General features: G+C 42.4%; 1 protein-coding gene and 1 long non-coding RNA gene across 2 annotated transcripts in view; both read left to right on the plus strand.

Annotated features, from left to right (window-relative positions):
* ONECUT2 (one cut homeobox 2) overlaps nucleotides 1-21087 on the plus strand; it is a 43101-nt gene extending 22014 nt beyond the window's left edge. Inside the window, exon 2 of the mRNA XM_008521240.2 lies at nucleotides 19046-21087. Coding sequence (XP_008519462.2) covers nucleotides 19046-19332 — 287 coding nt within the window. The 3' untranslated portion in view covers nucleotides 19333-21087. The remainder of the gene's footprint in view (nucleotides 1-19045) is intronic.
* Nucleotides 21088-21237: 150 nt separating this feature from the next.
* LOC139084572 (uncharacterized) lies at nucleotides 21238-26852 on the plus strand. Its single transcript, XR_011542061.1, has 2 exons — nucleotides 21238-21483; nucleotides 26561-26852. It is a non-coding gene; the product is annotated as an uncharacterized lncRNA (long non-coding RNA).
* Nucleotides 26853-27058: the final 206 nt, after the last annotated feature.

The raw sequence follows: 27058 nt of genomic DNA on the forward strand, positions 1-27058 counted from the left end.
GGTGGGAGGGGAACATCACTTTAACCTCTTCTGGAACCTGGGATAAGGACAGGATAGTGCCAAGAGAAATCTACCCTGAGAACTTGCACCTGGAAAAGAATAAGGCAAGCAAATTCTCTTCAGTTTTAGCAGATGAGTGCCCAGGCACTGCCTATACTGTAGAAGCCTGGTTCCCTCTCAGAGCTCTGATGTCCAGTTCTTTTCATTAAAAGTTCATTTGACCTCATACCCTTTGGGATGGCAGCTATCCAAAACCCCAGAACTTAACAAGTGTTGGATGTGGAGAAATTGGAACCCTTGTCCACTCTTGGTGGGAATGTAAAACAGTGCAGCCGCTATGAAAATAGTTTGGCAGTTCCTCAAAAATTTAAAAATAGAATTACCACATGATCCAGCTATACCACCACTTCTGAGTATATACCCCAAAGACTTGAAAGCAAGGTCTCAAAGAAATATTAGTACACCCATATTCTTAGCAGCGTTATTCACAATAGTCAATAGGTAGAAGCAACCCAAGTGTCCATCATTGGATGAATAAGTGAAATGTGGTATATACATACAATGAGATATTATTCAGCCTTAAAAAGGAGGGAAATTCTGACACATGCCACAACATGGATGAATCTCGAGGACGTTATGTTGAGGGAAATAAGCCAGTCACAAAAAAACAAATGATTTCACTTATGTGAGGTATCTAGTATAGTCAAATTCATAGAAACAGAAAGTAGAATGGTGGTTGCCAGGGGTTGGGGAGGGGGAAATGGGAGTCATTGTTTAATGGATATAGAATTTCTCATTTTACAAGATGAAAAAGTTCTGGAGATTGGTTGCATAACAATGTGAATATACTTAACACTATTGAACTGTGCACCTAAAAATGGCTAAGATGGTAAATTTTGTGGCATATGTATCTTACTATAATTATTTTAAAAGTCTTTCTCATTTATATTGTAATGCCTGCTTCATTTAGAAAACTGGAAAATAGAAAATATAGAAAAAAAAGTGTTCAGCCACTCGAAGACAACCACATTAATCTTTTGCTTTTATTAAAATTATTTTTGAATTACTTAAGTAATGCATTAAAATGTTCTCCTTGTAAAAAATCAAAACCCTAGTGATCAGGATAAAGTTCCCTTTGCCCACCTCCTATGATCCCAGGCTCCTTCTTGACTTCCCAGCAGTAACATTCTTATGACTATGATGGCTCTTGCCAATCCAGGTGCTTCTAGTGCATTTATTTACCTGCATACGTCCTCAGAGAAATGATGTCTATCCATAGGTTGTGCATTGTTTTGCTTTAACACAAGTTGCCTCACGCAGCATGCATCATTCTGCAGCTTGCTTCTTTCATTCAGTGGTAGTTCTATTCAGTTTCTACACATAATTGAGTTTCCCCCAACCGAAATCTGGAGCCTTGTATCCCGTGGCATGGGCATTTTCATTTTTTAGCCATTTCTTGTATGGATGGACAATTAGTTTATACCGTGTGGCTGTTTGCCTCATTTGCTGGGCAATGTTGAGTGAACACCTTGTATGTGCCTCCCTGTGTCCATTCCCCACTGCTGCCTGGGCCAGACACTGAGAAGCAGACTGCTGGGTCATGGAGAGGCATGTGTTTCCATTTTGATTTTACCAAACTCTTCTCCAAATAGACCCCCATCAGCAATGTGGGAAAGCACCTATTTCCCCCACACTTGGCAACTGTTCATATATTACCCATCTTTACATTTTTTTGCATACTTGGTCAGTAAAAACTGGCATTTTGTGGTTGTATTCATTTATATTTTCGTGATTTCTAGTGAGCCTGAATATATGCATATACCTATTGGTCATATGTATTTCCTTTTCTGAGAATGTCCTGTTTATATGCTTTATCCATTTTTTTGCTGATTGGTTTTTCTTTTCTTTTCTTTTGTTTGCTAAGGAAGATTCCCCCTGAGCTAACGTCCTTTGCCAACCTTCCTCTTTTTTTCGCTTGAGGAAGCTTAGCCCTGAGCTAACAGCTGTGCCAGTCTTCCTCTATTTTGTATGTGGGTCACCGCTGAGCAGTGGTGTAGATCCACACCTGGGATCCAAACCCACGAACCCAGGCTGCTGAAGCAGAGTGCACCAAACTCAACCACTAGGTCATGGGGCCGGCCCCACTTTCTTTCTTTTTTGGAGGGGTACTTCTTTGTATATTCTGGATGCTAATCCTTTGTTTTATGTGTCACAAATATTTTCTCCTATGCTTTTTTTTTGGAAACTTAAGGCTTCTTTTAACTTAGATGCAGTCAAATTAATCTTTGTTGTTGTTGTTTTGCTTCTTGGTCATTTTAAAACATTTGGCTCTTTAATCTATTCTTTTTTTAAAGACTTTATTTTTTTAGAGCAGTTTTAGGTTTACAAAAGAATTGAGAGGGCGGTATAGAGATTTCCCATATGCTTCCTGCCCCCAACACATGCATAGCCTCCCCCGTTATCAACATCATCCTCCAGAATGGTACATTTTTTCCCAAGGATGAACCTACACTGACACATCATAATCACCCAAAGTCCATAGTTTACATTAGGGTTCACTTGTGGCATTGCACATTCTGTGGGCTTGAACAAATGAATAATGACGTGTATCCACCGTTATAGTATCACACAGAATAGTTTCACTCCCCTAAAAAAATCCTCTGTGCTCCACCTATTAATCTCCTGCACCTACTCCCCTCGGGCAACCGCTGACCTTGTATTATCTCCACGGTTTTGCCTTTTGTAGAATGTCACATAGTTGGAATCATACAGCATGTAGCCTTTTCAGATTGGCTTCCTTCACTCAGTAATGTATATTTAAAGTTCCTCAATGTCTTTTCATGGCTTTATAGCTCATTTCTTTTTAGCACTGAATAATATCCACTGTCTGGATGTACCACAGCTTATTTTCATTCACCTACTGAAAGACATCTTGGTTGCTGCTAGTTTTGGCAATTATGAATAAAGCTGCTGTAAACATCTGTGTAAGTTTTTGTGTAGACATAAGTTTTCAACTGCTTTGGGTAAATACCAAGGAGTGCAATTGCTGAATTGTATGGTAAGAGTATGTTTAGTTTTGTATGAAACCACCAATCTGTCTTCCAAAGTAGCTGTACCATTTTACATTCCCACCAGCAATGTATGAGAGTTCCTGTTGCTCCACATCCTCCCCAGCATTTCATGTTGTCAGTGATCTGGATTTTGGCCATTCTAATGAGTGTGTTGTGGTATCTCATGGTTGTTTTAATTTGTATTTCCCTGATGACATGATGTGGAACGTCTTTTCATATACTTATTTACCATCTGTATATCTTCTTTGATGAAATGTCTGTTAAAGTCTTTGGCCTATTTTTTAATCTGCTTGGTTGTTTTCTTTTTTTATCTTTTTGAGGAAGATTAGCCCTGAGCTAACATCTGGTGCCAATCCTCCTCTTTTTGCTGAGGGAGACTGGCCCTGAGCTAACATCCATGCCCATATTCCTCTACTTTATATGTGGGACGCCTACCACAGCATGGCTTGCCAAGTGGTGCCATGTCCGCACCCAGGATCCGAACTGGTGAACCCCAGGCTGCCGAAGTGGAACGTGTGCACTTAACTGCTGCGCCACTGGGCTGGGCCTGGTTGTCTTCTTATTGCTGAGTTTTCAATGTTCTTTGTATATTTTGGACAACAGTCCTTTATCAGATATGTCTTTCACAAATATTTCCTCGCAGTCTGTGGCTTGTCTTCTAATTTCCTTCATATTGTCTTCACAAAGCAGAAGTTTTTAATTTTAATGAAGTCCAGCTTACCAGTTATTTCTTTCCTTGATTGTCTTTGGTGTTTTATCCAAAAAGCATCACCATACCCTGGGGCTTCTAGGTTTTCTCCTAGGAGTTCTCCTATGTTTTCTTCTAGGAGTTTTATAGTTTTGTGCTTTACATTTGGGTCTGTGATCCATTTTGAGTTAATATTCGTGATGGGTGTAAGGTTTGTGTCTAGATTCATGTTTTTACACGTGGAAGTCCAGTTGTTCCAGCACCATTTGTTGAAGAAACTATCTTTGCTCTGTTGTATGGCCTTTGTTCCTTCATCAAATATCAGTTGACTGTATTTATTGGGGTCTATTTCTGGGCTCTCTGTTCTGTTACATTGATCTCTTTGTCTATTCTTTCACCAATACCACACTGTCTTGGTTACTGTAGCTTCATGGTAAGTCTTGAAGTTGTGGAGCGTCAGTCCTCCAACTTTGTTTTTCTTCAATATGATCTTGGCTATTCTGGGTCTTTTGCCTCTCCGTACAAACTTTAGAATCAGTTTGTCAATATCCATAAAATGATTTGTTGGGATTGCATCGAATCTATAGATCAAGTTGGGAAGAACTGACTTTCAAGAATATCTTGAAAATATTGAGTCTTTCTACCTATGAATATGGAATATCTCTCCATTTATTTAGTTCTTCTTTCATTTCATTCATCAGAGGTTTGCTCATATAAATCTTGTATATATTTAGTTAAATTTGTACCTAAGTATTTCATTTTTTGGGATGTTAATGTAAATGGTATTGTGTTTTTAATTCTAAATTCCACTTGTTCATTGTTGGTATATAAGAAGGAATTGACTTTTGTATATTAATCTGTATCCTGAAAACTTACTATAGTTATTAGTTCCAGGAGGGTTTTTTGTATATTTTGGATTTTCTACATAGATGATCACGTCATCTGCAAAGTTTTATGACTTCCTTCTCAATCTGTATACCATTTATTTCCTTTTCTTACCTTATTTTATTAGCAAGGACTTCCAGCACAATGTTGAAAAAGCCTTGCCTTTGACCTGATCTTAGTGGAAAAGCTCCAAGTTTCTCACCATTAAGTATAATGTTAGCTTTAATCTATTCTTTTATCTGTCTGGAATTTCTTTTCGTAAATGATGTGAGGTTGGAATCTAACTATTTTTTTTTTCTCAAATGTACAGCCACTTAATCCAACAGTAGTTTCTGAACAATTCATCCCTTCCTTATGATTTAAAATACAGTACTTTCTTTGTCATCTATTAAATTCATTTATATACTTGGGTCTGTTTCTGGACTCCCTTCTGTTCTGTTGATCTATTAGTTTCCATGTCAGCACCACACTAAAGTACTTTTACTTTATAATATGTATTGATGTCTGGCAGGGCATGTTTTCCATCTTCATCCTTTTTTCCCACGTTTTCTTAACTTTTCTTGCACTTTCATTCTTCCTTAAGAATTATGCAGTCGTCTTGAATTTATATATTATTTTGACCTTTCCAGTTATATATAGGACACAGAGTTCCACTTATTCAAATATTTATTTATATCCTCAGTAAAGAAAGAAGAGTTTTAGTTTTAATCTTTCTTCTTTTTTTTTTTTTTTAGAGTAATTCCTAGGTACTTGTTATTGTGAATTTTTTTTCTGTTGCATTTTCTAATAGGGTATTTCTGGTGAATAGAAAAGCTGTGGCATATATAAAGACCTCATATAATTCAATATCAAAAAAGGAAACAGTCTGATTTAAAAATTAGGAGAGGATCTGATACAGAAGGCCAAAAGGTACACAAAAAGATGCTCAGCATCAGTAATCATCAGGGAAATACAATAAAAAACACAATGAGACGTCACCTTACACCTGTTAGAATGGCTATTATCAAAAAGACAAGAAATAACAAGTATTGGCAAGGATGTGGAGAAAAGCAAACCCTTGTGTATTGTTGATGGGAATGTAAACTGGTGCAGCCACTGTGGAAAACAGCATGGAGCTTCCTCAAAAAATTAAAAATAGAACTACCATATGATCCAGCAATTCCATTTCTGGGTATTTATCTGAAGAACACAGAAACACTAATTCAAAAAGATATATGTGCCCCTATGTTAATTGCAGCATTATTTACAATAGCCAAGATACAGAAATAACCTAAGTGTCCATCAATGGATGAATGCATAAAAAAACGTGGCATATATATATACAATGGGATATTATTCAGCCATAAAAAGAATGAAATCTTGCCATTTGTGACAACATGAATGGACTTTGAAGGCATTATGCTAAGTGAAATAAATTAAACAGAGAAAGACAAATACTGTGTGATCTCACTTATATGTGGAATCTAAAATAAAAAAACCAGTTCATAGATATAGACAGCAGATTGGTGGTTGCCATTGGTGGGCTTGGGGTGGGTGAGCGAAATGGGTAAAGGGAGTCAAAAGGTACAAACTTCCATTTATAAAATAAATAAGTCATGGAGATGTAATGTATAGCGTAGTGACTGTGGTTAATAATACTGTACTGCATATTTGAAAGTTGCTAAGAGAGTAAATCTTAAAAGTTCTCATCACAAGAAAAAAATTTTGCAACTATGCGTAGTGACAGATGTTAACTAGACTTATTGTGGTGATCATTTCACAATATATACAAATATTGAATTATTATGTTATACATGTGAAACGTCAGTTACACCTCAATTAAAAAATGTAAAAGTGAGACCAGCCCTGTGGCCTAGTGGTTAAGTTCGGTGCACTCCGCTTCAGCAGCCTGGGTTCCCTTCCTGGGCATGGAACCACACCACTCATCCACAGCCATGCTGTGGCAGCAACCCAAATACAAAATAGAGGAAATTTGGCACAGAAGTTAGCTCAAGACAAATCTTCCTCAAGCAAAAAGAGGAAGATTGGCAACAGAGGTTAGCTCAGGGTGAATATTCTTCAGGGAAAAAAAAAGAAATGAAAAAACAAAGAAAAGCTTTTTAAAATGTATTATTGTAAAATAAAACATGCATACAAGAAGTGCATAAAACATAAGTGGATAGCTTGATGAATTATTGTAAAGCAAATTGAATACTGCCAGCAGTCCAGAAGTCCTCTATATTTCTCTTCCTTATCAAAAACCCCTCCCTCAACCATAGCTGTAAGCAATCGCCTGCCTTTTAGGATAATCCCCTCTTGGCTTTGTTTTATAGTTCTTAACACCCGAGTATGTATCCCTAACCACTGTAGTTTAGTTTGGCCAGTTTTTAAAATTTCATATGAATAGACTCACTTAGTGTGTATTTCTTTGTGTTGGCTTCTTTTTTTCAACATTCTCTTCGTGTTGTTGCATGTAGTAGTAGTAATTTCTTTTTCATAGTTATATTGTATTCCATTAAATTAATATGCCACAATTTATTCCTTCTCCTGTTGTGTGTGCTTGGGTTCTTTCCAGTTTTATTACAAACAGGGTTGCTCTGAACATTCTTGGGCATATATATTAATGTACATAAACATATGTTTCTGTAGGGTTTTTTTAGTTTGGGTTCTCCCAAAAGCAGACCCTGAAATGAGGATTCAAGTACAGGTAGTTTATTTAAAAGGTGACCCCAGAAAGCACTGGTGGAGGAGTGGAGAAGACAGAGAAGGGAAGAAACCCAATAAGAATTGCTTTATCAAGCACATTCCCACCATGGGCACCTGGAGCTAATCATAGTGAGTGACTCTGTGAAAGTCCTCAGAAAGCATCCTTCAGAGATCTTCCACCTGGGAAACAAGGGTGTTGGGGTATTTATCTGACAGCTCTCATCCTTCACTGATTGGGCGAAGCTCCTGGGAGATGGCATTCGTTCCCCAGCCCTTCTGGCCTGCCCTGCATATGGACAGAGCAGCATCTGGCAGCCAGAGGAAGCTCTTAGGAAAAGAGATGAAGGTGCCGGCAGTTGGAAGTTAGGCTGGCATGCACTACAATGGTGAAGGCCAAGAGACTGTGCCAGCACATGGCAGCATCTGCAACAAGGGGCTCTGTCCAGGAGCACAATTTCTGAGTCATAGGCATGTGTATATTCAATCACATCAAATACTGCCAAGCAGTTTTCTAAGCTGTCGTACCAATTTACACTCCCAATAGCAGCATAGGAGAGTTCCCATATCCTCGCCTGCACTTGGTGTGGAAAGACTTTTGCATTTAAGCTGTTTTGGTGGATGTGTAATCTTCTTGTTTTAATTTGCAATTCTTGGGTTACTAATAATTTTGAGCATCTTTATAATGTAATTATTGGCAATTTGGATTTCTTCTGTGAAGTGCCTGCTCAAGTCTTTTGCCTGTTTTCGTGTTGGGATGTCTGACTTATTCTTATTGATTCTGAATTCAGGCCCTTTGTCAGTCGTATGTGTTACTAATAGCCATGGCTCTTCTTTTTACCCTCTTATTGGTGTCTTTTGATAAAGAGAAGTTTTTAATATTAATAGACCCTAATATCCAAGTCTTTTTCTTTTGAGTTAGTACTTTTTGAGTCATTTAAGAAATATTTCCTGTGATTGTAAAGATGCTACCCGATATTATTTTCTGAAAGATTTATTCTTTTGCCATTCACGCTAAGGTCTGTGATTCATGCAGAACTTATTTTTTTGTGGATGACGTGAAGTAGCGGTCAAGAATTACAGCCTGCCCCAATGCTTATCCAGTTACCCCAGGCCCATCATTGGAAAGAGCACATTTCCCTTGTGTTCTGCAGTGCTAATCTTGTCATGAAATCAAGCGTCCACGTGGGTATGGATCAGCTAGTGAGCGCTCCATTCTGTTCCGCTGGTCTGGCTGTCTGTCTCGTCCCAGTGCTGCACCACGGAAAGTGTATTTATTAAAGGCCTGGAGAGTTGATGCAGCAAGTTCTCCCATCTTATTCTTCTTTATCAAGAATGCTTGACTATTCTTTGATTTTTGCTTTCCCATATAAATGTTAGAATTAGCTTGTTGAATCCCAACGACTGAAAGAAAAGAAGGAAGAAAGGGAAAGGAAGAGAGAAACCTGCTGGGATTTTGATTGGAGATTCGATTGGCTCTATAGATCAATATGGAGAAAATTAAACCCCTTCCAATATTGAGTCTCCCGATCCACTTATTTAGGTATTCTTTAATTTCTCTAGCAAAGTTTATAGTTTTCTCTGTCAAAGTCTTGAATACCTAGTGTTAGATTTATTTCTATGTACTTGATCTTTTGATCTTATTGTAAATGGCGTCTTTTTCATTTTCTCTTGTGTTGTATTTTTGTCTACTGATTTTGAGCCTGGGAACTTTGCTGAATTCTCATATTAATTCTCATAGTTTATCTGTATACTCTCTTGGATTTTCTCTGTATACACAATATTGACCTTTGTATGTCCATCCTGTGACTGACCACCTTACTGAACTTTCTGCAGGGAATACCCAGATGGACAGGAATTTGCCCCATGTCAGAAGTGAAACCCAAGGCATGGCTCAGACATTCAAGGGCAGTGCCAAGCCTCCTGGGGCTCCTGGCATCTCTGCACTTTGGACATAACCTTCAGAATGAGGGATGTATGTGACGTGAGCTCACACATGCGTGGCCCCACTGCTCTCTTGTTCCTTCTTCCTTCTCTCTCCTTTCTCTCTCTCCTCTTTCCCTCCTGCTCCCACAGCCCCCCACCCCCACCCCAGGATATTTGCTTTAATGAGCCAGGTGGCAGCCCTCTCACTGGCACACAGGTTATTCAACACGGAGTGCCTTGGCTGTCCAGGATAATTTGCCATATAGCCTAGAGGTTTTTCTCACCATGGCTTTGCCTACACTCACAATTGGAAGGGAGTGAAAGGAGGGAAAAAAACCCAGCAACTGAGATTGGTTCCAAGTCCGTTTGCACAGAGCTTCCTCCCTGTCTCCGCTCTTAGCTTCCCAAATGCACGTTGGTCTGGATGTCACTGGCTCCCCTGCCTGAGTGGATTGGTATCTGGTCAGTGGGGACAGCCAGCTCCCAATCTGGAGACACAGCCATTAAGCTTCCTGTCTGACTCCAGCCAGGGACATTTGGAGAAATGAGAGTGGTTAGAGTTTACTCTCTTGGGCCAAGTTCACAGTACTGGCTTCCGAGTAATGTGGACCAAGGTGGCCTTTGGTGATAAGGTCAGGAATCTCAGAGAAGCAGAGAAAACTGTAAAGCATCTAACAGTGAACTATCTGTAGTTTTCAAATTTTGGAGAGCACAAGGTAATCAAATAGCAATTTGGAAACATCGTGCCTCTTGCATCCGCTCTCCCCTGCATCAAGCCCTCCCTCCTCGCAAGTGGGTGATCATTGCCCCAGGCACTCTCTGGTCCTCCATGGCCAATGCTGAGAGCCTGATCCCCAAGTCTTGTGTGTCAGATCCCTCCTCTCTTTGTCCTTGTAGCAATGTGCCAGCACCTATTCCTTTGCTGGCCCCAGGAAGCCTGCATTACTAAGATGTATCAGCATTGATGGCTTCCTGAACATTAAATATGTACTATCAGAGTGTGTATCTACTATCTTCTATTCTTGCTTCCCTATTTGAATGCAGGGGATCCTAGTATTATTTAAAAGCTCTTAAATAGGCAAATTAGTTCAGAGGAAGGGTGTCCTCCTAGACTATGTCACCTCTCCCGTGGGCTTGCTATTCTGTCAGTACCAGGGGGCCAGCTCTTCAGAGCCGGGACGTAAAGGGAGTTTATTTCCCTTCTTCTTATCTCAAAAACCCCATAGGTTTCTCAGGGAACACGTTGGAGGTAGACATGCGAACTTACTTTTGTAACTGATTTTTCCAACACATTCCAGTTGGTTGCCTCAGTAGATCTTTCCAACACAACTCCAGCCACTGTGTTCTCCTTAGAGTGTGCCCTCCTTGCTAGAGAGGGTCACTCTCCTCTTTTTGCACAAGCCCTTGTAAGAGAGCAGCTCCAGCCTCTCCACCTGAAAGATGGAAATGACTCTCCTGTAGGCATGGTTTTCAAACCCACATACTTGGAGGCTAAGTGTCTGTGCTGACAAATGCACACCCCACCCTGTGTCCTGGCAAGATCACATGACTTCCTTCCCCACCCCCACCCTGTGTCCTGGCAAGATCACATTGAACTATTCAGGGAAAGTATTTACTGAATGCAAGGAGAATAGAGCAGTCGTGCATTATTTATTAGAGGCTAACAATACCCATCATATGTGGAATGTATTTGGACATAAATTAGTGATGTTAGGAAACACCAGGGGTCCAAAACCTATTAGGATCTCTGACACATGTGTAAAAACGCATCACAGTCTTACCTTTTCTACAAGGCTGGGAATTGGCTATGAGACAACTGCACAATGTAAACAAAAATCTTTAACCTTTTATTTGCCATTAGCCCTCGGGGCAGCTCATCTACCATTGAGTAAATCTTGGAAAATCATTTCAAATTATGAATTCTTAACTTCACCTTATACACCTTCTTTCCTCCTCTATGAAGGAAGAAAGGATATTCACATTTACTGAGTGCCTACTGTGTGCCGAGGCTTACATGTTCTCTTCATGTCCTGGAGTGGTGGGCATTAGTATCCCTATTTTATAGATGAGGAAACGGAGGCTCGAGTTCACGCGGCTGATAAGTGGAATTTGTGGAATTTGAATGTGGAATTTGAAACCGGGTCTCAATTTCAAGCTGAGGCGTCTTGCCCTACATTTGACTCACCCTCTGGGCAGGAAGGTAAAGGTTGTTCTTGGCTTCTATATCAGTTATCTATCACCACAATAATGTTACATGACACAGAACCACAAAACCCGTCCCATAAAGCCATGAGCATTCATTTTTCTCAGGATTCTATGGGTCAGCTGGGTGCTTCTGCTGATCCAGACCATGCTCAGGTGGTCTCAGCTGGGCTCACTCAGGCACCTGCAGTCAGCCGCTGGGGCCGCTGGGGCCAGCTGACCCAGGCTGGTCACGTGGCAGCCGGGCAGAGTTCCAAGACCTTGAGCAAAGCACACGGCTTCTTGAGGCCGGGGCTAGGAACTGCCACACTGTCACTTCTGCCACATTTGGTTGGCCAAAGCAAATCACCAGGCCAGCCGAGATCCACAGGAAAGTGAACAGACTCCACCTCGTGCTGGGAAGAGCTGCAGAGTCACGCTACAGGGGTTATAGACAGTGGGAGGAGAAGAATTGGGGCCAACTTTGCGATTAGTCTGCGTCAGTTCCCTCCGTGGGGCTGCTTTGCCCCCTTGGGGGCACCTGCTTCCCATAAGCCTCAGTTACCTCCTCTCCAAGCCCCTTCTCATGCATATTGAGGGGCAGAATGACTGCGGAGAATTTAAAACAGCTCTTTTCCCAAGGGGAAGGGGGGCCCGTCAGTCTGGCGAGGGTTAAGCCTTCAACCAACCTGATTAAGCTAAAGCAGGCAGCTCTCAGCATCGGCTAGCACAGGAAGGGGAGGCAGGGGGTGGGGGCGGCAGGCCCATCCTTCTCTGCCGGCACCTGAGACTGGTGCTTCTTCAGGATCCCCTTCAGGACTGGCTCCCTTTTGCCCAGCATCTTTGGCTGACATGTGTTTTGCTGGTGGAACCAGGACTCCCTCCTCTCCAGGGGTTCGGCCCCCCGCCTTCCCACAGGTCTCTGCAAGGACCTCTCTTTTGCCCCTGTGCCTGTGGTTTCCAGGGAGGAGGGTTGGAAGGAAAGTCCATTTCCGCAGGACTCAGGTGCTAACCCGGTCTGCACAGGAAAGGACGTTGGATGAGTGGGGGAGGTGCAGGGGGAGAGTCGGGGGGGCGCTGGAGTGCAGGAGGGTAAGGAAGAGCTGGATTCCTGGAGAACTGGGATGAACCTGGGAGCTCGTGAAAAAGAAACAAGTTGAGAGGAAACAGGAGAGACAGGAATTTAAAAATCAAATCTAAAAGATCAGAGATGAAAGGACAAGCCAAAGGAAGCCAATGTTTCCAGATCCTGGAGACCAAATCCGACCACGCTTGCCCTGCTGCTAACTCTCACTCAGCACATGCTCAGGCCACCTTCCGCCAGCACGTAATTCATGAGCACCTGCCATGACCCCTGCGCGGTGGCCCCAGATATCAAAGAGGGTACTCCCCAAACCCTGAAGCTTCTTGTCTGGGAGGAAAGAGAAGCTCCCGATTCCATTCTCCACTAGGTAGGTGGGTAAATGTCCCCAGGAGAGGCACCTGCCCAGCGTGGGACTTCAGAGGCTGAACGGACTGTGTACAATAACGGTTTGCAGGTGACAGCCTACAGTTTCCATAATTCTCCTGACCACTGGAGGAAAGGTGAGAGGAGGTATCACTGAGAAAGACAGCATTTGCCTTTGGTTTGGGAAAATAAGTAAAACTGTACCAGACACAGAGAGGACCACGAAAGGCAAATCCATCACAAAAGTGGAAAGGACCTGGAGGGTCATTTCTGGTCCTGTCACCACCAGGGAAAGGAAGGCACAGAGAGGCACAGTGATCACACCCAGGTCACGCACGCAGTCACACAGCTGGGAATGGTCTGATGGGAACTGCCCCACCTTCGTCCATTTTAGTCTTCTCCCTCCATCAGTTACCTCAAGAAAAATAAAACTATAAATTCTTTTGTTTTGAGTCTTGGGATTGTAATTCATTTCCACGAGACGTTTTCTTTTCCGTCAATTGAGGCTGTTGTGCAGGAGCCCGGAGGACCCTTCCAGTATTAATAATTCTGTAGCAAATCATTGGGCAGAACTCTCCAAAATCAAATGGGAATGTCCCAGCCGCATCCTGAGAAGATTGTTCAACAGGGACCTGAATTCATGGGGCAAAAATCCCAGTAGCATGGGGAGTTTCAGCTCCAGAGCGGGGAGGACCGAGGAGTCTGACCCAGTGATCGGTCCCTCTTCCTTCACAGGCTCCCCAGGACCCGGGGAGGCTGTGACGGGGTTTCCAGGCCTATGTCCCAGCTCCAACACTAGTTCCGTCACCCTAAACAAGCTACTGAACCCTCACCAACTGTAAAATGGGAATCCACACCTCTGTCCCACCTTCCCTTCAAAGATGTTGTGGAAAGAAAGTTCTGATGGGGATCCAGACCATGGCTTCAGCTCAGACTCACCTCGCTTGGCTTCCAGCTCCCTACATGTAAACTGACAGCCCCAGACTAACAAGAGTCTTAAGATCCTATGACTGAGCGATGAGGATCAAGTTGTGGGAGGTAAGAGATGTGCAGGTGCCTTGAAGAGCTGAAGACACAGCACCTGTGAGATCAGGTGTCAAGGTGAAGTGTAGTTGCAGGATGATCCCCAGCCTCTATCTGCCTCACAGAACCTACTAGATACTCCCCTCTCACCCTACAAACACACACACACACACACACAACTGAAGTTACTCTACCCATGTCCAGGCAGAGCCCTCTGAGGGAAAACCAAAGGGGAAAAGAAACAGGTGGCAAGCAGGTGGTGGCCCTGTGCCTGTCCCCACTTTGCTTCTCTCTACCACTCTGCCTTCCTTTCCCCTCCCCACCAGCACCAAGGCCCTGGTTTCCGGCAATCCTTTAGCCCTCACTATGCAAATATCAAAAGACCTTTGTCACAGGAAGGGAAATTAGTGGTGCATGAAAAGGAGCCTTTTCTGTCAGGGAAACTACACAGTCACTGACCTTTGTGGTCGGCACCAGGCCCCTCCCCAGCCGCAAGTGAAAGGAAAGCACAGGATGATTCATCACTTTTCGTGGCCTCCTTAATATTTTTCTCCAGTCCCCGGTACTGTCCCTCACCCTGTGCAGCCTCCCTTTGAATCTCCTGCCGTGAATCACCTCTGGCTTTGTAACCTTGCCACATGCCCTGACCACGCACCTCCATGCTGCCCATGTCTGAGCGCTGGGCAGAGCTGTGGCCAGCTACTCTGGGCGCCTGGGGACAGTTGGGTTCCCAAGGATACCCAGGAGCTGCTTGCGTGGGTAGGGAGCTGGGCTTGGCAGGCAGGGAGAAAGGTTCAGTTGTGGCGAGTTCTTCTCTCTCTCCTGGCTCGGATCAGCTACAGGCCGTGGCACGTCCTTAGAGATGCGCTTTCTTTGTCCTGATTCTGACCGTCTGAGGGAGAAAAACACTGTGGCCGAGAGGGAAAAGGCGAGTTAGAGTCAAGATCTCAGGGAGGGCTTGTGCCTTGGACCAGAACTTGCCTCTTATTATTTCATTCTGGGAACTCACTGGTTTGAAAAATTTGTCTACCCCGGACCCTGCCTTTCCTAGGCAGTGACTGGCTGTCACCTTTGTCATTAACCACAGATCCCTCTATCTGTGTATACCTGCCAGTCCCAGGTTCTGGTCCACGGGAGAGAGCTAGCACTCCCAATCTGAGTTCACGCTGCTTCTGCCCAAAAAGGGAGGAAGAGGCACTGTAGCCTGGGTGGATAACCTCATTGTAGATAAACAAATGATTTCTCCTCTTCTTTGAAAAATAAATGAGCTCTTGAACTCCCATAGCCCACATAGGGATCACTTGCCCATGAGAGGAGGGAAGTCAAGGATGGCTGAGGGCTGTCTGCATCCACGCCCATGTCCATCACCCTGTGTGATACACACCTCACCCCTGGGCATGCCCTTCCTGCTTTTCTCCTGGAAGATGGAGGAGAAGGAACAGATTCAAGTGGCCTGCAGGAGACTGGGCTGACCTCACACCTTCCTGGGGCAGAATTTACCTTGAGTGGCTGGGACCCAGCAGAGACTAGATCCACGAACACCACCGATGAGCACCTGCTGTTCATTGAGTGTCTAACACACATTCCCAGGTCATAGGGAGCTACTTGGCATTTTACTAGCTGTGTAGAAATGGGTACTTGACTGTAGAGTGTAATATTTTAACACCAAAACCATTTATACTCTGACTCTGCCTGTGGACATAGCTGGCTTCACACCTTGGTTCTGAGAAATTCTGAGGTTCACAACCTCATACCAGCTTCCCGACACCTTTCTCTCTGTCTGCCTTTTCTCAGACTTTCAAAGCAGGTGTTCCCTTGTTTTTATTTTCCTTCAACTCCTGACCAGTTGCCTTTTGTGAGTAAGAATCGTGGGGTGGCAACTGCTAGCTGTAAGGACTCTGGGCTTATGTACCTACTGCCCCATTATTTTGGGCTTTTGGACTTGCCGTACATTTGCGGACCACAGGCTACAGATTGGTATTTGTTGGTGTGGCATCTGGTGGCTTTGGAAAGATGTTGAGAAGGCATACACTGGATCTGTTGATCTCTTCTTTCTCTGCAGTTTGCTGAACATTAAACCTTTAACATTTTTCTGTTAAAGTTTATATGTGTGTGTATATGTGCGTCTGTGTGCATAAAACAAAATATAACCTGATAGGCTAACATGGACCTGCACCAATACTGTCTAAACACCCTATTAAAAGCACATATAAAGCATTATCTGAAGAATAATCAATATTGGTATGAAAATTGAGGGCTGTCCGGTTAATCCAAAGGAGCAAGAGTTGACAGAGGACCTCAACCAATGTTTGAAGAAGATATTTGCCCAGATTTTGTTATCAGGAGATTACCATGCACCACTATTTATTCATAATCCTCCAGATGAAGGCTTGGCACCAGGTGTCCAAGGAGGTTAGGGCAGGAACAGTAATAGTCTGGGGACCTAACGTGACAGTGTAATCAAGCACACTGGTTCCCATGTCTCAGAAAAGCCCGAGTTGGTTTATGAAAGCACAGGTTCTGGGACCCTACCCCACAAGGTGAACATCAGAATCTCTGGGGGTGGAGCCCCAGAGGCTGTTGTGCAAACAGGTCCCTTCATGTGCCAGTGGCGTGGGTGCCATTTCTGTAGAGGAGAAAGATGGAGAGACCAAAGGACCGGATCCTTGCCCTGGGTCTGCAGCAAACTTGGAATGTGAGCTCCGTCAATCGTGTACACCCTCTAGGTCTCCATTTATTTTGTTTTAAAATGAAAATAATTTTGCCTATTTATTTACTTCAAGATTGCTGGGGTCATCCACTGAGAGGGAGGGTGGGGAAGGAGCATGTACATGTTACCTCACTTAAGCCTCGGCTGAGGTGAGCTTCATCATTTCCATTATTCAGATGAGGAAGACAGGCACTGAGAGGATAAGTAATTATCTGAGATCCCAAGTCTTGGAGGCAAAGGAGCCCAGATTTGAATCCAGGCACGTCTAGCTCCAGAGATTTCCGTTCCATCAAGGTGCTCCTCTGAGATTGTAGAAATCGGGTAGATGCTTGCTAGTCAAACTGAGGCAGGTGGACCAGCAGCATCGGCATCACCTGGAAGCTCATTTGGAAATGCAGATTCTCAGGCCCTGCCCCAGGCTGGCTGCACCCGAATCTGCATTTGAAAGAGCTCTCCAGATGATTCCTTTGCACCTTAGAGCTTAGAAGCACTGTTGTAAAGAACTGAGATTGGACAAGAGAGAGCAAGTCTGAAAGTGAGGTTATGATAAACTACATAATCCAACAAAAATGCAAGATCCTCGCAGGAATGAGCAAAGACAACAACTCTATCGGGAAACTCCTATAGAGAGAGAAGGACAGCCATAGCTGACGCCTTATCTGAGAAAGTCCAAATCTCCCAAGAGAATAGGTTTTTAGATGGATGTTTTTATAGGGGGGGTGTGTGTGTGTTTAACTTTCGAAGGCAGTGTGATTACTTTCATTCTTTAAAATGAGAGAAGGAAAAATCAGGAAGAAAGAGTTGGGCAAAGCTGACACAGCCCCACAGTTTTCCTTTTTGAGGGTTCTCCTGTTCCTGCCCTTTGAGAGTGTCGTCACTTTTCATTTATTTTGAGAGTGATTCGTTTATGGCAGATAGCATCCACCAGGGAGGATGGCCAGTTAGGCAGGGGGAAGTTCAGCTTCCAGAATATCCTTTCTGTGGGTGTTGGTCCTCAGGTTAAATCCTAAGACCTAACAGTAGATATTCCCCTGATACCCAAACTGTAGCAGACCCACTACGCACGGCGCTCCTTGCAGAATGCAACGAGCAGGAAATACCCTGACCCAGGGCTTGGAAGAGAAATCTGCAAACCAGGGCTTTGAGGAGTATGGAATAGCATCCAGGCAGCACCCCGAACTGCCAGGCTTGGGGTAACATCAGTCCAAATAGGAAGAGATTCACAACCTGGGCCAGAATGTCCAGTGGGATTTGCTTCCGGAAGAGTGTGTGAAGCCGGCCCCTGCTCCCTCCTTCCTGCTCCGGGATTAACCCTGTTGAAGCTGCACCACAACCCTGCGGGAGCTATTTCTTTCCAGTGATTTTAACACGTGTTCTCATGTTTAAATTCGTGATTTGTGGGCCCTGTATTATTTAACCCTTACGAGTCACTTTTCTCAGACCAAATCTGTCTATGAAGTGTACAGATTCCCTAAAAGAGCCAAGACACCACTTGTCATCGGTATCCCAAGCATTCATTTATGTCCGTGGCTCCGAAAAGAGCCAGTCGGGAATATGACACAGACCTGACACCTGCCTTCTGGGAACTTGAAGGGTAAGGCAGAGGTAGTGACACATAAATTAATGTCCTGGCTGTATATGTCAATGCAGGTGTGGATACACATCTACTAAGTCAGAGACTCTGCATGTACTGTTGACATATCTAAGGGGTCCTGACATTGTAACTTTGGGTTCTTCCACTGCGCTCAGCTCTGGTCTTCTGGTACTGGCTTCACCTCACACTTAGCCAAATTAGAGGTGGCTAAACCAATATTTTCCTATCTTTCCCTCCCTGTGTTGTTTTGTTTTTTTTTTAATTTTTCAAAAGTCTGGAAGAAGGGGCTTTGGGTCAGGATGATACCATCATTCTGTCACTTCTAATTTCATTCTGTTAACAATTTCTTGAGTCATATGAGTAGAAGCTTTGGTTTTGAAAAATTAGGCACTTTTAAGTTTTGACTCCCGAATGTAATTTCAGCTCAGCCGTAAACAGTTCTAGAGCATGCGTATGAAGGGGAGCTGCTGAGCCAGGCTTCCCCTGGGCACCTGGAGTCCTCACTCCCTTCACAGCGCCTGATTTCAGAGATCAAGAATTTTAAGGGTGTGGGGGGGTGGGGGTTGAAAGAGAAAGCAACCCCAATTGGTTCAAAACCAGACTGTGTAAAACAGCCCTGCTGTTCCCTCCTTTCTCCCTTCCCCGACTAACTGATGCCTTCCATCACCAGAGATGAACCGAGAAGGGTGGTTATTGACAGCTGGGCAATTTGCACAATAACGTTTAACGGTTTACATCCCCTTGTACGACTTTGTCAATGTTTTCAATGGATCACCTTCTCAGGCCAGTTCTCACTCTCATACTGAATCTCTCCTTCTTCTCTTTCTTTCCCTTCAAGCGTGCAAACGCAAAGAGCAAGAACCTAACAAAGACAGGAACAATTCCCAGAAGAAATCCCGCCTGGTGTTCACCGACCTCCAACGCCGAACACTCTTCGCCATCTTCAAGGAGAACAAACGTCCGTCCAAAGAGATGCAGATCACCATTTCCCAGCAGCTGGGCCTGGAGCTCACGACTGTCAGCAACTTCTTCATGAACGCCCGGCGTCGAAGCCTGGAGAAGTGGCAAGACGACCTGAGCACAGGGGGCTCCTCGTCCACCTCGAGCACTTGTACCAAAGCGTGATGGAAGGACTCTCAGTTTGGCACAAGTCACCTCCAAGCGAGGACCACAGATACCAAAAGAAAACACAAAGGAAAAAGACACCAGATTCTTAGCTGGGGCCCTTCACTGGTGATTTGAAAGCACAATTCTCTTGAAAAGAAACTTCTATTCTAGCTGTAATCATAGGCCAGGTGTTCTTTTGTTTGTTTGTTTTAATGGCTATGGAGTCCAAGTGCAAGCTGAAAATTAATCTCTTTGAACCAGTCATTGTCCTCTGAGCATGCTAAGCATCCCAGAAACCCAAATGGGGGACTTCCTGGAGCAAATTAATTTCAGTGTGGTGGCAACCAAGCTCAGGATTGCTTAAAAGGTTAACAGTCCTGCTTTGGGTCCCGTCAGCTTCTTGCAGTCAGATTTCCACAAGTAACAGTGGGAATTTGGCCCATGTAAGAACTCTGAGTTTGGGTTCCCAAGATGCTGCAATGAGGGAAGAATCTAGCAACAAGAATGACCTCATTTGCTTTCCAAGTGCTTAGCCTCATCATACCACAGTACACAAAGTTCACAGCCATAACATAAAAAACATCAGAATGATAATTATTGAGCACAAGTTTTAAATATGGAAGTCAAAAAAAATAAAAATCCAAGGACCTGTTTTTCCAACTCAGGCATCTTTTCATTGAATGGTTTAGAAAGCTTTCAGTTGATCCAGTTTACAGTTTTCTTTCCCTTACCTCCTGGAAATCTCACGTGGTCTTGGATCCATCAAAAAAACAAATCAGTGCACTTGAGCTCAAAGTATCAAGCACAACAAAGATAAAGAGAGAAGTCAGGAAGGTTCTGGATTCATCACATCTGGATTTTCAAGACGCCGATTGTGAAGTCATTAGGGAATCGTTGGGAATATGGCTTCAAGCACATTTTGCAGTTTGCTACAAATTCTGTTTGTACATAATGCAGACGCACACTCAGGAGGCCAATTTAACTGTTACGGTACATGGAGCAAATGCAGCATTTTAAAAGATCTACATTTTTTTACATCACTAATGTATCTTTCTTGGTTACTAGTCACCTGGTTCCTCCTATTGTGCATTCTTACCACCACATAATTCATTTTCACTGTTTCAGATTTAAGTTGTTCCCTCATCCATCCCATTGGTAGGGATCTTTTCAGTGTTTTCTAGCAAGAAAAAAATGAATAATTCAAACCACCATACATGTTACTCATGACTGTCATCTAGTCCTAAATCTCTTCCATTGTTGAATGATCCTAGAAAAACAGCTGAATAAATCTGGAGAAAACACAGCACACCAAAGAAGCAGAATACTGCAAACCAAAGACATTTCTTACTTGCCATTTTCTAGCCTAAAAATACTGTGATTACTTTTAGAAATCAGAAAACCTCTGCAACTCCAAATGGCATTCAGCTCTTGCATTCGGCTCTCCATCAGGCAGAGCAGACTGGCTACACCAAGGACGTTAGCCAAGCCACCCAGGGAGTGGCTTTGCCACGTCAGCTCTGGTTCCTGGCTGTCACCTTCCCACAGCAAGCGGAAGAGTGCCCACAGGACTCTGGGAGATTGCAAAGGTCACGATGTGCATATTTACCAGTGAATGGCCCCAGGTGGGCACCATGGGGATGTTCAAAGCAAGCCAAACACTGCAGTGATTCTTTACGGACACTTGAGACTGACTTTTTTATGAATTACTTAATCGAAACCAAAGAAACTTTTTCTGCACCTACTTCTGCAACAAACAAAACCGTCCCATTAAAATGAATAAATAACGAAATACATAAGTCAATGAAAATCACCACCAACAAGAAGGAAGCACGCCAGAAAAAAAAAAAAAAACAGCGAGACACACTGTGTTCAAACAGACCTCTTGGGACATTTTTTGGAAGCAGATTCTAAAGAAAGGGTTGAGACAAGAATAGAAATAAGGAAAAGCCTCAGTGGCGGCTGCTTCATTTGACAACTCACGCGGTAATCTTAAAGTTGAAGATTGTCTTTAATTTGTGCCTATGCAGTTTTCAAAAGAACACGGAACAGAGCAACAGAAACCTCAACAGCTACAATACCAAAGATGAGGATTTCTCACACCTCTTGTTTCAGTTCGTTATCTCCTCTTGCCTGGCTAAAATACTAATAGCGCCATTGATCTGTGTAAAGGTAATCAATTTTGTTTCTGAGCAACAAAAGGAAAGGGTCATTTATTTGATTTTATTGTTTCCCTTTAATTTTGTTTTATGGCTTTCTACCCTAACATGGAATCTTTCAAAGGATTCCATGGACTCCAAGTTTAAGATGTTGGGATACTGAATGATTCTCTTCTCTCTGCTTTGCAGAGTGCGAGAAATAATACTGTCACTTGAATGTTCTTTGCTTATCCCTTAGACTTGGTTGCTTCTCTGTTCAGAGTCTCATCATCAGGGGAGGGAAGGGGAGTGAGGGTTAGGGTCAGGGGTCTTGGTGACACATCCTCTCCCAAGCCACAGAACCAAAGAGTTTATAGAGGAATGGACAGCCTCATTTTCGTGTGATTGCTACATCTAACAGGGCTTCATTTGAGGGTGGGGGAAACATGTAAAAATAATTGCCAGTTTCTACTTTTCTATTAGCTTTTTAAAAATCAGCTGTAAAGTTGCATTTCTAAAGAAAGATATATATATAATATAGGAATACATATATAGATTCAACTTGACATTGGTGATAACCCAAAATTATTGCTATCCAAATTCATGTCTTGTTTTTGTCAAGTGCTTTGTTTATTAAGTATTCAGTTCAGAATTTTGCTCATCTCTAATCATGCCATCCCAGAGTTCATTTGCCGCTGTGGATGATTTGGAGTATTCAGATTTCTGTGAAAACTCCTGGGAAAGGTTGAAAGTCGAGTTCAAGCATTTCAGCATTTAACCTGTTGATAAATGGATCTGTGGTGCAAATGAGTTTTATTTGTATTTGGAGTCATCTCTATTCTATCCCTCAACCATGATCAAGATGGTGAGTAAGGTTCATCCACCAGACCCCGAACAGAACTGGACCAGGGCCAGTGGCAGTGGGGTGCTCATCTTCTGTAACTGCTGGGAAGGCTCAGTAGTCCATTCCCACCAGTTATGGAGATGAAGCCAGCCCAGAAATCTGTTATCCAGGAGCTGCCCTGTCCCATTAGGGTATTCTAGATCCCCCTCAGTAAGTCGATCCACCAGAGGGATTTCTCATAGCGGAAGTCCAAGTCCTGTTGCAATGGGTTGATCAGGTTTCCTCAGGGTTGTAATTACCAATTCGTATAGACAAGCCTGTGTGCAACCACAGCTGGCACTGGGGTGAGGCAGTGGTGCTGGGTGGGGAGATGATTCTCAATCTTGGTGAAAAAATGCAAAGCAGGGTTTGGGGAGAACCCGAGAGTCTTGCCCCTGGGAGTCCCGTTGTCCATTGTGCTGCCTCCCTTCTCCCACCATGTGGGTCTCTGTTTGCAGGGTAACTGCCATGGAGCTGGGAAAGAAGGTGACTCTCTATGGCTTCTGTAATTCATCCTACCTGGGGATATTCCTTGACTTTTCCCTTTGTCCCTTTGTCTCTTGCTCATTCTGCGTGTCTGCTTTGTCAAATGACCAAGAAAAGAGCATATTTCAGCAGGGAAATGCTCCAAAAGGGTGGATAAAAATGAGTTTCAGCTTGGGTATTTCTAAATGAATCCTTGTGACTTGTGGCCAATGGAAATGGTTGTTCTTCTTGAGATTGAATTAAGGAGCCAAACCTTCTTGGTTTGGTTAGTGGTTCTTTGACATTTGGGTCTCTGGCATCCCCTGGAGTTGTCTAAACCCAAAGAGGCTGCCTCTGTGGCCTGAGATTTCAACACTGACCAAACCAGGTGTAGTCACATATGCCTTCAGTGCTCCTGGTGATTTGAGGAAGATCTCATAATGTAAAAATTGCAAGAACTTCCCTCCAAGGACTTTTGACAAATGTCTCATACAAGATAATGTCACACCAGAGAGAAGTGCTTCCTTTTAAAAAATGATTCACATACGTGTATAAATACATATGTGTATCTATATATTTATGTATCAAAATTTTAAGCCCCACAGAATTTCAACTTGTTAAAAATATGAAAGAAAAAAACCCCTTCAAGTTGAAAGGTAATGGAATTTGACCCAGTGAATTTCCTCAAGCATTGTTAAAACTTATTTTAAGTTAATAATTTCATAGAAAACTGTTTGGACTTGGTTATAGTTTAGGATCCATTTTCTCAATTCAAGAAGAATTCCAGGCATGCCTTAGCTATCAGCAATGAAAGTGTGAAGGGACAGTTCTCAACCAAAATTCACATTCTTGAGGCAACAGAAATCCAAATGCTATTGAGTGGAAAAATACTTTTCTTTATTCCTTTAGGCAAATATGCTTGCTTTACTTTTGTTTTCCATGTGATTTTGTTATGGGGGATATAATTGTTTCATTCTGGGAAATTTTTTTAAAAAGAGCCAATGTATCTCTTTTTTAAAGGAAAACAGCAACAACAATAAAAACTCAACCCCAATATGTAAAGGCTTTTCCAAAATGTAAAATAGCGTGTAGGTTGTACCACTTAAAGGTACAGGTGAGAATGAGCCACAAAGGACCCAGCGTGACGCTTTCTCTGGAGAGATCAGGGCATCACTTCTGCAGCGTCTCTCTTCCCGCAGAGTCTTGGCAGTTGTGGGCTTAGGAAAAGCTAACTTTCATTGCCAGCTAAAACCAAATCAAAATTAGGAAGGTAAATCTGATACATATACACATACCAATATATACACACACGTGCATTTTTGTAAGTCAAGCAGTGTACTTCACAGCCAAATATAAATACCTTTTAGATGATCAACCATTTTACCTAATCTGTACTGGGTGCCCACCTATTTGTGCTAATAAATTAAAGTTGAGCATATTTAAAAAAATATATATCACTACCACTTGGGTAGGGGGGCACACCTTCCCACTTTTGAAAATGCTGGTGGAATTATAGAAGTGTCTGATTACCACTACCAAAGTGTCGTGACAATATACCTTTGCGGTGAACTCTGATTTTTCACGAGGTTATATAGTAGGAATTTTAAAAAATATAAAAAGAACTGTCTGAGCTCCAATGTTGTTGAAGAATAATGTATTATATTAAAAAGTAGAGAAAATGAGATGATGCCTGTGTTCAAGGTTGACCTCAAGTGCTGTGAGGATAACTGTCACGATTCCTAACAGATGGGAGCGGATTTTTTTGTTGTTGTTGCTGATACTGTGTGGTGCAGATCTGTTAGCCTGACCAGGAAGAGTGAGAGGGGATAGAGCTGGTGTGCCTACAACTTTCTGGTATTTACCTGCAAGACTGGATAGCTTAATAATTTTGTACCTTTAGCTAAGCCCAAATCACCTCTAAAACAACAGGAGGTTCTAGTTTTCAAATAAGGCCACAAAATCCTTACTAAAGGAAGAAGGGGCACCTGAGGTTGATGTATAACTCTCCTAAGTTAGTGACATTGACTTTAAACATGGATGTCCCAATGCCTATTTTCTACCCATGATTTGTTTCTTTACAAGGGTAGGGGAAAAGGAAGGTTTGTTTATTTGTTTCAGAAAGTCTCAGAATAAGTTATAAAATACAAAAACAATTATTAAAATAATATAGGGCCTCACATAGGTGGATACAAAATTGACGCTGATGGGCTATTGGATGAATCCCACAGGGACCAGAAATGCTTATTGTTCTCAGACACCAAAATGACTCTTGACAGTCCGAGGCAAGTCAAAGCTAGAGCCCAAGCTTTCCTTATAGGTTTTTGAGTTTGGTTGACTGTAATCAACCAGCTAATACCTTTTTAGTGGAGAAAGTGTGTATAGGAAAAACACTTTGCTACAGGTTTGTTCATCCTGTGGAAGTCTTCCACTCTGCTCCATCTTTAGCAGCAGGATTTCACATAGCATCAACCTGGGTAGATAAATTTGCTTAAACCTTATACAGTCGGTCAGCTTGGATGTATACAGATTTAGATACATCTTTTCACATGTATTCTCATAGATGTCCTTAGCACACATGGCCCATGGGTGTCTAGACTGAGCACAGACACGTGTGCACAAACATCTCCATACATACATACTGTCATCTGTTACAATAAATAAATTTTAAGTGATCATTTAACATGTATGTGGTACTTCTGCAATGTACATTGTTTTCATTATTTATTGTAACATTGAAAACTAAAGTGCAGGAAAAAAAACAGTATCCCAGCATCTTCATTGTGTACACTTGGAATTCCTTTCATTTGGGCACATTCAAGATAAACTCAACTTCCAAGTGGATGGTATGTAATCATCTGTGTAAGATACACATGCTTGATGACTTCGGTTGAATAGCTTTATTCTGGATCTCTCATAACTAAAGCTAAATCCAAAGACCTGAAAAAGGACCAAAAAAAAAAAAAAAATGGAAATACAGAAAACAAAAAAAGAGAAAGAAGGAAGAAAATAGCAAAGTAAAAGGCAAAGTAATAGGGGAAAAGTGGGCTCTGGTTTCCAGGGTTGAGACAATGGTGATGTGGTATTGTGGGGGCTGCGCTAGCTAGAGTGGGGAAGTGGCGATTTTTCTTTCATGCTTGTCACATCTAAATGGCCTTGAGGAACATGAGAAAGAGGTTATAATTTCCTGCTTTATTTTCATTTAGACTATCAAAAGAGGTTATCCATTTTGTCCATCAAACAATGAAGACAGTCAAAAGAAACACTTTTTTCCTTGTCTCTTTGGGTTATGACCCAACAAGCTAAGTACCATTAATGTAATTAATTTATTTAAATTAGTTTCTAGCACACAAATGTATAGGATTTGGTAATTATTTAATCATTCTTCCTTAGTTTGACTTTGCTCCTTGTGCTTATTTATCAAAATCTAGACCAATGGTGCATCGGAGATGCAAAATCCCTTTTAGAATTCTCTTGAAGTTTAGTTTGCTTTATAAAGCAGTGAAATTCTGTTACAGACAGGGAAGAAATACAGGTTACAACAAAAATTGAGGTATTTTTCCTTCTTGAATTAACTTTTAAAATAGCTTAATAACAATGATTAAATTATTTAATTTAAGTTCGCAACCCCACCAGGTACCAGGCGAACTTCCCCTTTTAATTATTGGGGCCCTCAGAGCCTTCCTATTGTAACTTATTTATTTAACTTATTCAGCACCTGAGAAAGGTGCGCTGTATAGTTTATATTTTTTATTTAAAACAACAGAGAGCACTGCCGTTCATTTGCTGTCAGAACAACAGAGCAAAGTTGGTGGACGAGCGATGACTGTTCAGCCCGAGCCTGTGCATTCAGAAAACGGAAGCCGAGACCCCGCTTCACCAGCCTGGATTTCGGGGCTTCTATACAGAAACTGGAAAAATAAATTTTAAAAAAATCGTAACAGCAAAAAGAGAGGAACCCTTATACTAGCTGCTTCCAAGAATGAACTCTGTGTGTGTGTAAAACAACAAAACAAAAAAGGAAAAAAAAAAGCAGAAAAAAGAAAAAAAAGGAAAAACTTTCTATTTCTAGTGAGAACCAAAGAAGGCTACCTCACTGACTTTTTCCATTTGTAATTTTAATCGTGTTGATGACACCAAAGATACCAAAGATTTCTTTCTCTGTGCGGTCTGCATTTTGCTTATGCTCTTTTATAATTTTAACTATTCTCTCTGACATATGGTATGTACAGCCACAGCTCAGATACCCCAAAGAAATAATTAT

Source organism: Equus przewalskii, chromosome 7, assembly GCF_037783145.1.
Source record: "Equus przewalskii isolate Varuska chromosome 7, EquPr2, whole genome shotgun sequence".
In the NCBI taxonomy this organism is placed as follows: domain Eukaryota; kingdom Metazoa; phylum Chordata; class Mammalia; order Perissodactyla; family Equidae; genus Equus; species Equus przewalskii.